General features: G+C 37.1%; 1 protein-coding gene across 1 annotated transcript in view; it reads right to left on the bottom strand.

Moving 5' to 3' along the window:
- The window catches only part of KCNN2 (potassium calcium-activated channel subfamily N member 2), a 191945-nt gene that overhangs the window by 18260 nt on the left and 159423 nt on the right, over positions 1-14262 (bottom strand). The window contains exon 5 of the mRNA XM_069088189.1: positions 2499-2609. Coding sequence (XP_068944290.1) covers positions 2499-2609 — 111 coding nt within the window. The remainder of the gene's footprint in view (positions 1-2498; positions 2610-14262) is intronic.

Genomic DNA, 14262 nt, shown 5'->3' on the forward strand with positions numbered 1-14262 from the left:
CCTTCCTGCCTTCCTGCCTTCCTGCCTTCCTGCCTTTCTTCCTGCCTTCCTGCCTTCTTTCCTTCTCATTCTTGGTTGATTATGTAATTCCATTTAGATTGCCCTTATAATGGCCACTGGAGTCAATTTTGGGTGCCCTTCAGTGTAAGGTCTTAGAAGAAATTTATCTGAACGTCCAAGGGAATTGCCTAAAATACAGGAACTGATGGAGGAATTTTGGTGTGCCATGTCTAGGAAGGGACACCTAGAGATTTTGCCTGGTCCCTCGTTGGGTGGTGCTATGAGCTGAGGGAAGCATGAAAGAATTTTCACCTAGGACAGTTTGATTTCTCATCGAGGGTAAGAGGTTAATTTCCCATTGACCCATGTGCAAAATCCCTATGGGAAGAGAGCCCATGTATCCCAGAAAGCTCTTTAGAGATTAGATTCCCCTCTTAGATAGGAAGTTTGATTTTCTTTGCCTTTTTCTTGTCTTTATTGCCTTTGGGTAGGGGAAAGCCTTTTGAAAGAACCAAAATAGGTACTTCATAAATATAAAAATATTCTGTTTACTAAATATGCACAACTCTTTTTGGGGACAATCTTTCTAACTATAGTTTGGGATTGTATAAGACTTGTGCTCTGTTTAACTTTTTTTTGAGGCCTAAATTGCATAGGAAGGATAAGTGAAAGGATATGCCTATGCTTCCATATTATGCTATCGAACTTTTTTGGATGGAAATATAGACAATGAGTCTCAAATGTGGCCATGATGTTAAGGGTATGAAAAAGTGAATGAGAGGAGGAATGTAGTTGGGAAGGGATATTAACATACTAAGTACAGAGAAAAATACCTCAAAACCTGCTGCAGAATATACACATGGAATATCTTAATGTTGTTGCCTTTGCTAAATGCATTAATAGGCCAGGTTTGAAAAGCATTTTATATATGTTATCTCATAATATAAAGATTTCTCTTTTTTTGGCCAGTTTCAGTCATGTGAGATGACTTATAACCCTCAGGGTTCAGTATTTAACTCTGAAACAGAACAAACCCAACTGACCCTTAAAATGGCATCATTATGATGTCTCATCCAACAATCTACAAATGATAGATAATCTAGAAAGAATTTTTAAAAGCCAAATTTTACACCGTAGTTGAGGAGGAATGAAACAGGCAAAAGTATATAACCTTGCAATATTATTAATTATATAGTAAGTTAAATTAATGGCAGGGGCATATGCAATGCAAAAGTCTCTGAAAAGTGAAAATAAATACCACACATGATGCAATAGGAAGGCATATACTGAATATGCCTTTCTGTATATTAAAGTTACAACAGTCCTAACCAATGAGGAACTTTTAAGAAGAATAGAAATAAAGATATCATCAAGGAAATGTATCATAGGAGGAGAACATAAGGATGACTAGTAAACAGTCAAAATGCTCCACTGGCATCTATACCATGTTAGGGAAAAGCAAGGAAAGCCTTTGGTCAGCACACTGGATAGAGCCCTAGTGGTGAATTTATGGTATGACATGGACAAGAGCCAGGAAGGACAGGTAGACATGAATGAGTTGTATTATTGGAGGAAACAACCTGATCAGAGAGATCAAAGCTCCATTTGGGAATTTAAGTATGCTCAAGTAAAGTTCTTATTAAGAACTCAACTACCTTTGACATATCCATGACCAGCATTAAATTCACCTGTATGTTTTATGACTCTTGATTTATTTTAAAATTATGACTGACTTTTCAGAGAATTTTTATTTGCAAATTTCTTCCTTTAATTTAGTTTTAAAATGTATTAATTCCCTCACAATACTTTGAGTGTAATTCTTACAGCATAATTTATTCTGAGTTTGTATATATGAATACAGGTTCATGATATTTTCTTTATCTCAGTGGGTATATTGTATTAGGCATTAAGGGAATAATAATAATAATATATACATGCACATGTGCTAAGTGAAAAACTTTACTTTATTTCCCCTTAGCCTTGAAATAAAAGTATCCATCGCCATTCAACACTGCAATTAATTAGTCTTTGACACCTCATCTTCTTTGACCACGGTATGCATTTTAAACAACTGCCAACAGAAATGATTTAATCTAATAAAGTATCAAGTGTTCTTGGTTACTAGTAACCAGTGCTGCTGGTTATAATGGAGAGAGAAAAATACAAAATTTCTCAAATAAGAATTCTACTATGTTCCTTACCAAAACTTTAGACATGGAGAACCTACAGAATAATGGAAACGAGGGATGCTTGTCAATCATTAGTGCTGGTTTGGTTTATTCCTTTAGTGAATACCATATTTCTAGAGATCATTTTTTTCTCCAACCCAAATAATTTTCTTTCTTTAAAATGTGATTATTGACTTCAAAGAAAATACTACAAAGGATGTCATCTGATTTTAATGGAAACCTTCAAACTAAAAGTTATAGTATTCATGAAATGTGGAAAATACATTTAAAAAGACAGCCTCTTTTTAGATATATGGAATATAGACTTACTCTTTTGGTTAGCTGGGTATCCATCATGAAATTATGCACGTGTTTTTCAGCTTTGGTAAGTTCTAACTTCCTTGCAACCACAGCTACCACCAGTGCAGTGCAACCAGCACCCTGCAGATGACAAGAGAGAACCCCAAGGAGTTACCGCCAGGAGCATCACATGCAGCTTAAGATTCTTCAGCTATGTAGAAAAACTGCATTGTGTTAAGTGCATTATTTGGTAAACAGAAACATCATAGTGGTACAAGTATTGAATATGGTCATTAAGTATTGTGAAAGATGGAGAAGGTAAATTTTGAATAAGTAAATAACTATCAATTTGAAATGGTTTCAATTCATGATATAGATGATATTTAGGGAATTAAAAATGACATTTGTTAATATTGTATTTCTACTGTTAGAAAAAGATACAGGCAGCTATATTTTAAAAGACCAGAAGCAACTTGCTGAAATTAAAGGAAATATTAAAAGGAACAAATATATAGTATTATTTCTCAAAATGATTATGAAAATGAGGGGAAAATTATCATGAGCCCATTTAGTGGAAATATGAATCAAAGGGTCAGTGATAAGCATTTCCCCTGGTAATGATTCAACTGTACACTGAATATTTATTATTTTGAATGGAGTGGAGTCCCATCTAGCTGGGATGAGGAAATGTACATCATAAATGGCTTTATACAACAGAGTATGTGCTCAACGAACAATGGTGTAGGGAAGGAAAGGACACTTTATCCCTGGAAAACTGGGGTACTGTGTCTTTGGAAAATGATGCCCAATTTCAATATATTTAGAAGACAGACAGGGCTGATTGAGCCATGGGTCACTCAGAAGTCAGGTACAAGGATTCATTTAGGTATAGGCTGAGCTGGGACAAGTGCAGGAAAGGCAGGCAACTCTTTAGGGAGTGACATGCAGAAGGGTACAAGTTATAAGGAACCTTTATTAATATTACTTTTCATAAATGCACATATTTTTAAACTATACAATATTTTCCTCCATGCTACATATTTATTTTGTGACACCAAACTATGTGGATGCGTTTTAATGAAGGTTCAACTCATGTGCCTATTGGAATTTTAATGCTTTGCCTAGATCTCATAAAAGCCCATTAACTTTGGACTTGAGCCACTTTTCTGTGTTTTAAAGGAGAAGGCAGGTTTCACTCTATTTAGTAGCCCCAAGAACCTTCTCCTGGTAATCTGAGTTTATACAGTTTATGTAACATTTTATAGGCATAAACAGGTATGTTAAGCATTATGACCTGGGTACTGTTTTGCAAGACCTATATACTTCGCTTCTATCCAATGTAATGATACAATGGATCACAAGGAGAGTTACTGGGTTCTACCTATAAAGACAAAATAGAACTGTGGCCCAGTGAATCATAGATTTAGGACCTGAAGACACCTATTCCATCTTACAAATGAGGAAACTCAGGTTCAGAGAAATGGAGTGATTCGTCCTTAAGCAGACAACTACTTTTAGTCATCAAAGGTTAGATTTCCACTCAGTTCTCCCTGAATCCAGGCCAGCATTCCATATACCACTCTCCTCTAAGGCTGCTTCCCATCATACTAGACTACCCAAGTGAACGCTGAGTGTAAGTATTTTGTGTCTTATGCTAGAGGATGATGCCAAATCACCAAACGGTTCATTATAGCATGTCCTACTGTTCTCCCACACACCCCATTGCTGTGGTCCTTGGAGCAGTAGTCATGTTGCACTTTGCCACTTCCAGTGAGTAACCTTGTCCTTCTTACCACTGAAACCTCTGGGGGAAAAAAGCCTTATTAGTAATCAGTCACTCATTGATTCATTTAGGCAGCTAGGTGGCTAGGTCTGGGCTTGGAATCAGGAAGACCTGAATTCAAATCCAGCTTCAGACATTTGCTAAGCTGTGTGGCACTGGACACGTCCCTTAACCTAAAGAGACCCATTCACTTTCAGTGGTCATTACCTCACTCTAAGTGAGAACCTGAAAAGTCCTTAGCCTAAAAAGGCCAGGGTCTTCCATTGCATCTTGGGTCATCTCCAGTTATCCTAATGAATATCTGGCCACTGGACCCAGATGGCTCTGGAGGATAAAGTGAGGCTGGTGACCTTGCACAGCCCTCCCTCATTCAAATCAAAGTCAGCTGCAAGTCATGGCATCATTTCCCCAATGCCATGGTCCTTTTCAAAAGGGAAAAACAAACACAACCTAACCTCTGTCAACTTCAGTTTCCCAAACTGTAAAATGGGAACGGTAATGGTGTCTATCTCACAGGTGTTGTGGGGATCGAAAGAGATATTTGTAAAGTGCTTAATGCAGTGCCTCGTATATAACAGACTATTTCCTACCCTTCTTCCATTTCCATTAAATAAACATTCATTAACTGCCCACTGCATGCAAAACACAGTGATAAGTGCTAGGTGAAATTTTGGACATGAAGCTTAGGGGAAAAATGATGCAAAGCCAGATAATCATAATATTCAAAAGTATGTTAAAGTACATCAAAGAGATACAAAATAAGGTGTGTGAGGGCGAAGGGAAAAGGTTGTCAGTCACGGGAGGGATCAAAGAGGCATCTGAGTTTGACTTAAACGATGTGTAGGAAATTGAACAGATCCCGTTGAATAGAAAGGACATTTAGCAGGGGAAGGAGGGCAAAGACTGGGCCAGTTTTGTTACAATTTGGTGAGCAGTGTAGGAGGGCCATTAGAAAACGCTAGAGAAGAGGTGACAGATCCCAGAAGGTAATTCCAACCTAAAGGGACTTGACTGCCAGCCCAATGAGTCGGAACTTTTCTCATTAGACAAGAGGAAACCGCTGAAGATTCCCAAAACGCAAATGGTATAACCAATGATATGAATTTTACTTGTAATTCAATATCTTCCAAAAAATGTCAACAGTAGCCCAAAGTTTAAACATCTTCACCTTCAGAAACACTGCATTTCCTTTTTAAATCCCCAAATAATATAATTTAGTAAAATAATTTAATTCCAAAATAATAATTTTTTTCTCCCTCTTCTCTAGCTAGCTCCTTCACAGTTTCCTTTCTAACCTCCTTGTCATCCACACCAGAGAACCCATCCTGCCGAAAACGTCCCTTCTGGTACCTCAACTTTCACGCTGGTGGCCTAGAACACGATTTTGGGAAAGTCCTGGCTATTCTGCACTTCACTATCTCCTGTTTGGTTCCTTTCTCCATGGCTTTCTTGCCAACTGCCTCGCTTATGGACATGTATGTACGTTTTTCCCACCCGCATCTTTTACGTCTGGAACCAAGAACTATGATCAAATAAATTCTATCATTGTTCCTGGATGTCAATCTACTTCCCTAAAATCTCATTCACAATGCCTATAAAATTCCTACCAAAGTGCCCATCTCTGGTTACTCTTCCCTAATAAGTGTTGTCTCTCCTGTTAAAATACAAAATTTTCAGGGCACCTAGGTGGTGCAGTGCAGTGAATAGAGAGCCGGCCCTGGAGTCAGGAGGACCTGAGTTCAAATCTGGTCTCAGACACTTGACACACTTACTGTGTTTCCCCAATAATAAGACCTATCCCGAAAATAAGCCCTCCCCTTACCGTGTAAGATTCCTCTAAAATAAGCCCTCCCCCGAAAATAAGCCCTATTGAGATTGCTACTGTAGTGAAGGTGATCCCCTGCGCTATACGCTACATTACGGTACCCTCTGTATGCACCGTCCCCCCCCCCGGGTGAAACGCACGCCGCGCTCCGAGCTGCATCCAATCAGAGCTGCAGCAGTGAGCACATCATCCTGTTCTTCCCCAGTGATTTGCTTACTAGTGCCATTGAGAGCAGTGCCGCGGAGGAGAGCTGAGGCAGGACAACATAAGCCCTCCCCTGAAAATAAGCCCTCTGGTGTTTTTCTTTCCAAAAAAATTAATAAGACAGTGTCTTATTATCGGGGAAACATGGTACTAGCTGTGTGACCTTGGGCAAGTCATTTAACCCCAATTGCCTTGCCTTCCCCCCTCAAAAAAATATGAATCTCTTTAGGGTAGGGACCGTTTTTGTTTTGCCTGGTATAGTGCTTGGAACATCTTAAATGCTTAATAAATGATTTTTCCATTCGTTCTTTCCTACCTATGCTAATCCATGTAGTTTGTTTCTATAAAGATTTTTAAAAAGTTAAGCTATTAAATAATGGAGAATTTGATTTTATCTTAATTTGGAGTAAGAAATTAAATATAGACATAATTCTATGGCCTTGTTAGTTTGGTTCTCTCCACATGAAAGGCAGTGTAGAACAATGAAGAGAATACAGGATTCAGGCTCAGAAAATCTGCATTCAAATCCTGGCCCATCTCTTTAATACCTGTGTGACTTCAGGTAAGTTATATTCTCTCTGTGTCTCTGTTTTTTTTTTAAATTTACAAAATAAGACTTATAGAAAGTAGACTTAGAAAAGGAATCATCTGGATCCCTTTCAGCTATAATCCATCAGAAAGACCACTCCATTGATGTGAATGCAATGCAAACATAGCTGTGCAGTGACTAGGTAGAGTATTATTTCTTTAAGATGAGATTTCAGAAAGTTTGAAAGGTAATTTATATTCAAAATCCCATAAAGTCAATCAATAACATAAGAAAGGAAGAGAGAATGATTCCCTGATTGTTAACTATTTAAGCTAGTGGACACTTTATGGATAATACAGTCCAGTTCATTCAGGAAAACGAGGCCCAAATTCAAGTGATGTGTTCAAAATGCTTCTGTTTCACATTATTTCACATTTTTCGTTCACAAAAAAATTCACATTTTCCTCCTTTGGTTTACCTTAGCTAATCATGGTTTGTTAGGCCTTTACACAGGCATATCCCAAGTTAATTGATGTCTCTGGTAATTGATTTACCACAGAGATAATTTTTGGTGGTGCATTCAAGAGACCGTTTTATTCATATTTATATCCTTTGTTTTGAATATTACAAATGTATAAATAGTTAATATTTGCAAATCCAACATAGTTTACAGTAAAAAAAAAAGGCATTCATATCCTATGGTATGGTTGGCATACTGCAATACAGTCCTATCCCAATGTCTCATTGGTGTGATGGTGACCCTGATTTCTCCAAAGATATTCTAATGAAGAATAAACAATGGCAGATCCTATATAAAGCTGGAAATATTTTGAATATTAATTCAGTTGATGAATTAGTCTAAGTTTGGAGAAACTCATTGGCACAAGACTGGCAACAATGTAACTGATTTTTATGGCAACACTAACTCATAAAGACCTGATGAAACCAGGTGATCCTTGAAGTATTAAAAGTATGACTAATGTCTATTCTTCCAATCCTAAAATGAAGAGAAAATGAAAAGAAGGAAGTGACACCTATGAATTTCTATTTGTATTAAATGATTTTCTTCATTTGTTGAGAATGATATATTCATAACAATAAAAAAGTAGAAAGCAAAAAACCTTCATTACTAGTTTTCAACATTAGGTAATTATGGTTAGAGTGAAGAAATAGAGAATGGAAAACTTATTAGCATAGGAGAAAAAAATAATGTAGGAACAGAAACAAAAGGGTAATTTGCTGTTTTCATGTTATCTTCTTTTCGTGTAATAGATTGTCTATCTAGAGTAAGATAAAGTCTGGGCTGAAGAATTGAAGATCCTTTACAATGAACTGTTTTTTTTTCTGTTCACTCTCCTACTTTAGCTATTGGAAAAAAATAAATATTGCCTAAACACTGCTATAACCATGGGTTTAATTCTACTTGTTTAACGATCATACTTATATAGATCAAATGAGTATTATCCATGATCTCAGCATGAAATATATATATATATATATATATATATGTATATATATGTGTGTGTGTGTTAAGGAGAAGAATCAGTGATATTTTATTTTTAGTAAGTAAAGAACATAAAAATCAGGGGCTCTTCAGTAACTGAAGTTTGAGAAAAAATAAGTACCCTACTTCTGATTAAAATGAACACAGTAAAAGGTTCTGAAGAGCCTACATATACTTTAGCAAAGATCTAAAAAAACCAGCAAATGAAATTGTGAACAAAAAATCCAAAAGAAGCAACAATACCTTTATCTAGCCTAGATTAAAAAAAAAAGAGTTTAATGCTTATAAAAAAAGAGCTAGATGGGAAAGGCAACCTGTAAAGAAAGCCAGTAGAAGCACAGATAAAGGGATTGGAAGCCAGCCAGTTTTTTATTTGCTTTTTGGAGGACAATTGGGGTTAAGTGACTTGCCCAAGGTCACAAGCCTATTTTTTGTGTTAAGTGTCTGAGGCCGGATCTGAACCCAGGTCCTCCTGACTCCAGGGCCAGTGCTCTATTCACTGCGCCACATAGCCACCCCAGCCAGCCAGTTTTGATCAAGAAATCTCTAGTACAGCACTTCTTAAACTGTGGGTTGCAGAGTTGCAGAAAAGTTGCCAATAGTAAAAGGTTTCTGAATGCACAACAACCAAAATTTAATTCAAAATCAAAGTGTAATGAATCTGCATTGCAATTTCACTGTAGTCTTGGTTCTGAATACAAAGCATTTGCACTGTGCCTACCCTCAGGCTGTGCAACACCAATAAATGCTAGAATGGGAAAAGTTTAAGAAGCCCTACTCTAGTGGTAACTGAAGCCAATATCACTCTGTGTTCGGAGAACTAGAAGCTTGTAAAACTCTGAAAGGGAAATTCTAGGGGACTTGAAAGTCACCAATGCTCTGATTATGGACACTTCCAGAGGCCAGTAGCAATGTGAGTGGAGACACTCTATGGAGGACTAAAAAATGAAGTGCTCTCATTCTAGGATTCAAGAGTCATAAAAACTACAGTACTTTGACTTGAGATAATGAGAGGAGGAGATAGCTTGCAAGAAATAAAAATTAGGACCAAAGAAAGGAATTGATCTCCTCATCAACAAGGAAAGAATGGGCCAGACTCTGGCATGGATTCAACCCAGGAAATGAGAGTAAAGATATGAATAGAAGACACCAAACACAATAACAATAGACTTTGGGTCAAGAGATATATAAGAGGTAAACACAAAAGAAGAAAGTAGCTCAATGACTAGTAAAGCCATGGGGCAGGGGGGAAGGGTGGGCAATGACCTGCCAACAAAGACTATAAGAGGATCTGCATGAAATAAAGCAAGATCATTTTTTTAAAATGACATAATATCACCATATGATGTGGTATGTAAGTTTAGGCTGTGTCTGTGTGGACAAAATGAAGTGATGATTTGAGAGAATTAACACAACAGTAAACCATTTTTGCAGAATGTTTTAATCTCCCTCCCCCAAACTTGCTACACGAACTTGCATAAGGACACCTGTCGGGAAGTTTTCAGGGCTTCAGTTTCCTTATTTGTAAGATGACGACTTGAACTAGATTTGCTAGTCCAACATTCTACTTTTATATGAGAAAGAGTAAAATAGTAGTAGAAATTTGAAGGTCTTCCCTGCCCCTTAATAAGCCTAAGTTGAATTTGAGGACCTTTCCTGATTTGAAAATATACTCTGCCCTTTAATAGGTTGAATGTGCTCACCTGGAGCCAGTGGTGGGAGGCTTGTTTTTCAGGAAGGCACAATTTTGTTACTTTGTAGTCAAGTAAGTAAGGAGTGTTCTGATGTTCTCTGACCCAGGAGAAGGCTATATATGCCTCTGATGAGAGGTTTTGCTTTGGGGCTCACTTATGGGAAGAGTTGTGTGATTTGGCCAGATGAAACTCTGGGTAGCCATTGATCCCCCCCAATGCTCTGCCCCACTCTGGCTTTGAAAACCCAGATGTTGGTGCTTCTCTCTCTGGTGACTAACTAGGTATGGATGTAATGGTCAGACAGTTAGAAGCCCTGTCTGGTGAATTGTGTTATTTTCTGTTGTAACTTCTGTTTGTATTTTCTGAAGCTCAGGCTGCTGACTTTCCCCCCTGAACTAGGTAAATGATATATGTTTGATTGATTAAAGTAAGATTGTCAACCCTTTTTGAGTTGCTTTCCTTTAGAAAAGCAGATCAAAGAACCTGTGCTAGCAGCCATCCTGGGTATGTTGGGTGCTTGCTGCTACAAAGAGACACATATATTCCAATGTAGCAAAAAAAAAAAACCCAAAAAGGTAAAAAATTAAAACAAAATAAAAAAAAACCAAACAACGGGGCTTTTCGGTAGTAAGACAGCTTGCTGAAGTAGTTCTGGCCAATCGCAGTAAACAAAAAGGACAATTAAATGTATTTAATTTATTAAGTAAAGAATGCCAAGAATATTTTAAAAGATGAAATAAGCTCCAGAGGAAAAATAATAGAAAGCAAATAAAGAACAGGAAGGGGAAAACCTTACCCAAGTATCTGACTCCCTAAAAATTAAAATGGAACAAACAGAACTCAGTAACTTCAGAAGGCAAAAAGAAATATTGGAATAAAATTAAAGAACAAAAAATGGAATATATGGTATATGCTATCAGAAACAAATGATCTTGAAAAGAAAACAAGTGAATTTCAGAATAATTGGACTCGAAAGTAATAACCAGATTAAAAAACCCTTGTGCAATACATTAAAAGAAAATCACAAATCATTACCCAGATCTATTAGAATCATAAGATAAAGTAAAAGGAGAAAGAATACATTAATAGCCTTATAAAAAGATATCTCAAATTAAGAACTCCTAGGAACGACATGGCCAAAGTCCAGAGCTTTCAGATAAATGAAAATGCCACCATGAACCACAACATAATGTCACCACAACATAAATATCACTATGAACTTCAGAACTTGAGCTAACTGAAAACAATAGTGCCCTTGGAGAAACTGAGATTTAGAGTTACCATTAGCAATTATAAATCCAGACCTGATGTGGTAAAAATTTGTCCTGAAAATAAAATCATAATGTGGTCTTATTTACAGTGAGATATATTCTACCATTAGCATAATTGTGAAAAGTTAGAACTTTATGCAAATTATATTTGCTATTTGGCATTAACAAAATATGCTGAAAATGCATGGATAAGGAAAACCTGAATTAAAATTCAGTCTCAGAAATGTATTAGTTGTGTGACCTTAGGCCAACTACCTCACCTCTATTTTATCTCAGTTTCCTAATCTGTAAGGGGGATAAATCATAGGACCCACCTCCCAAGATTGTTGTGAGAATCAAATAATTGTAAAGTCCTTATCAGAATTCTTGGCACATAGTAAACACTATATAAATGCCAGTAAACGGAAGTACTCTATATTGTTCTTGAATGAAAGCAGTTCAGAATGCCAAAGGTTATAAAATGAATGACTTTCTATATAAGATAATCTGAAAATGCATTTGACTAAATTGATGTTATCTGGTAATAAGTTTTGCTTCAGATTTTAAATAAATGAAATTGTTTCTTATATTGTGAAATTTGGGAAATGATTTTATCCAAAATGCTATTAAAAAAAACTTATTTTAATCTGGATGCTGTTAGGTCATGAATTTAATTTTTAAAAGAATGTGACAAAATGTTTGAAAATGTAAAATATTTAAAGGGGTATATTTGTTTTAAAGTGGATAATATAGCAAAGAATTACTTTTATGTAATTACATTTGAGATTATTTGCCTATCACTTATGAAAACTAGGAAATTATATCTGTTAAAAATAGTATGTATTGAAGTTACATGCTTAATAACAACTTAATAACAATAGGGAGCAGCTGGGTGAAGCAGTGTCAGGCCTGGAGTCAGGAAGATCTGAGTTCAAATCCAGCCTCAAACACTGAACTAATTGCATGACCCTGTGCAAGTCACTTAATCCCTATTTGCCCCAGTTCCTCATCTGTAAAAATGGGGACACACTGGAGACAGAAATGGCAAATTATTATAGTATCTTTGATAAGAAAAACCCACAGATAAAGTCCATGGGGTCATTTAAAATAAGACTGGATTAAAAAACAGCAACAAGAAGTAACAACAGACTTTTAATAGATTAAAATATTACATTCTGCCTTGGGGGTAAATAGGTAATACAGATATATTAGTCTGGAAGTGTTGGGGTGCTTGGGATCTATATTTGTAACGTCAATTTCTAATACCAATTTATAACATCAGTAATGATGGGGTGCTTGGGATCTATGTTTGTAACATCAATTTGTAAATTGTAAAATCATACTCCCCCCTACCCCCCAGCTTCAGAGCATTAACTCTGCCCAGCAACAATTCACGAATTGTTTATCTCAGCTTGGAACAGTGACAAGCCACACCTATCAATCCTTCACAAAAGTATCTATAAACATTCCAGCTTAGGCAACTATTATCTCCCCCTTTGTATAATGTCCCGATGCCCCCATGAATCCTTCAGTACCCTATCTCTAGGTTGACTCCTTGGCTGCCTCAATGAATCCTTCAGGATCTTATCTCTGGGTTAACTCCTTAGCCTATTATCCACACACTGAGTCTCTGTTAGCTTTGGTTCCCAGACATCAATCTTGTCAAACATGACACTGATGGGTGGCAGACTGGGCACTTCTCAGTCAGCCCTTGACTGCTAGCTGACTTAGTGATGTTTCAAGCCTAAAACCACACCTCCAGGTAGCCCCCCCCCCACCCCCTTGGGCTTTTTCCCAGTGAATGATGGGCAATATGCCTATGCAGTTACATTGAAAATGCATGTTCCTTTAAACACTGGCCCCACCTTAACTCCTCCCTAATCCCACCCTTAATCACCTAGTTTGCATAATTGGCAAGGGTTCTACTATGGATTACTCTATAAAAATCTTAATTCTACCCCTTTAAGGTTGCAGATCCCCTAAAGGACTCTTGCCCACTGTACAGCCTAACAATAAACTTGCAGGGCCCCTAAGGATCCTTGCCTGCTGTAAAACATACAATAAACTTTTACAACTCTGACTCCAAGTTGGCTTGGGCTGAATTCTTTCAAGACTGAATAGCAGGTTTTCTGGTCTTAAGATAAAGATCAGAGTTCCTGGTGAACCTATTTTGAGCCATCCCTCATCAGTAGTACACTTAAATAGTAAATGAACACCTATTTTTGCTGTAGTCTCTCTCTGTCTTTCTGTCTCTGTCTCTCTCTTGGTTTAGTTAGTTTTCACACAGGAAAATTTAGGTTCCCAGAGAAACATCCCTATAACCTTGTTGGGGGAGGAAAAATATACTTCACCTAAGCCCCAATTTAGCTCTCAAGTCCCCTACTGGTATATTTCCATGACATAAACAAGCCACTCACAATGATGCCAGTTTTAGATCATAAATATACCCATGTACTTAGAAATAAGGCAAAGGAAATTATAACATCACAGATATTCATATATTACAGCAAATGTAAGAATAATAAACACAGCAAAATCTACATATCTACGTGGTTCACACTTGCCCACAAATGTACTCAGTATATGAGGAACAGAGTAGGCGAATAAACTTAGAAGGGAAACACGAGTGAGGAAACTCCAAATGCTTGAGGTAATTCATAATCCTAGACTTCAGGCCCTCATGAAACTGCTTTCTGCTGCCTGCACCGTTCTAAGCCTCACTGTGTGGTTGTTTTTGGTGTTTTGTTTTATTTTAGGTAACCAAATTACCCCCCCTCCCCCTTCGTGAAGCATGGAAAACACTTTTAACTCACAATCACCTTTAAAAGGGCATTAAATAATGTTACAGTATTAAATGACAAACACATGAGTCAGAGAACTACAAAGTTCATCAGGCTGGCTCCATTAGGAGATGTAGACAAGCCCAGCCAGCTCTTCGCCAGCATTGTCCAATCTTAGTACACAAGGCTCACAGCAAAATTGTTCATTCTTTGTGAGATATAGAA

The sequence above is a fragment of the Petaurus breviceps genome, unplaced genomic scaffold, assembly GCF_028583685.1.
Source record: "Petaurus breviceps papuanus isolate PSGF00001 unplaced genomic scaffold, PetGlider_PUasm1.0 184, whole genome shotgun sequence".
In the NCBI taxonomy this organism is placed as follows: Eukaryota; Metazoa; Chordata; class Mammalia; order Diprotodontia; family Petauridae; genus Petaurus; species Petaurus breviceps.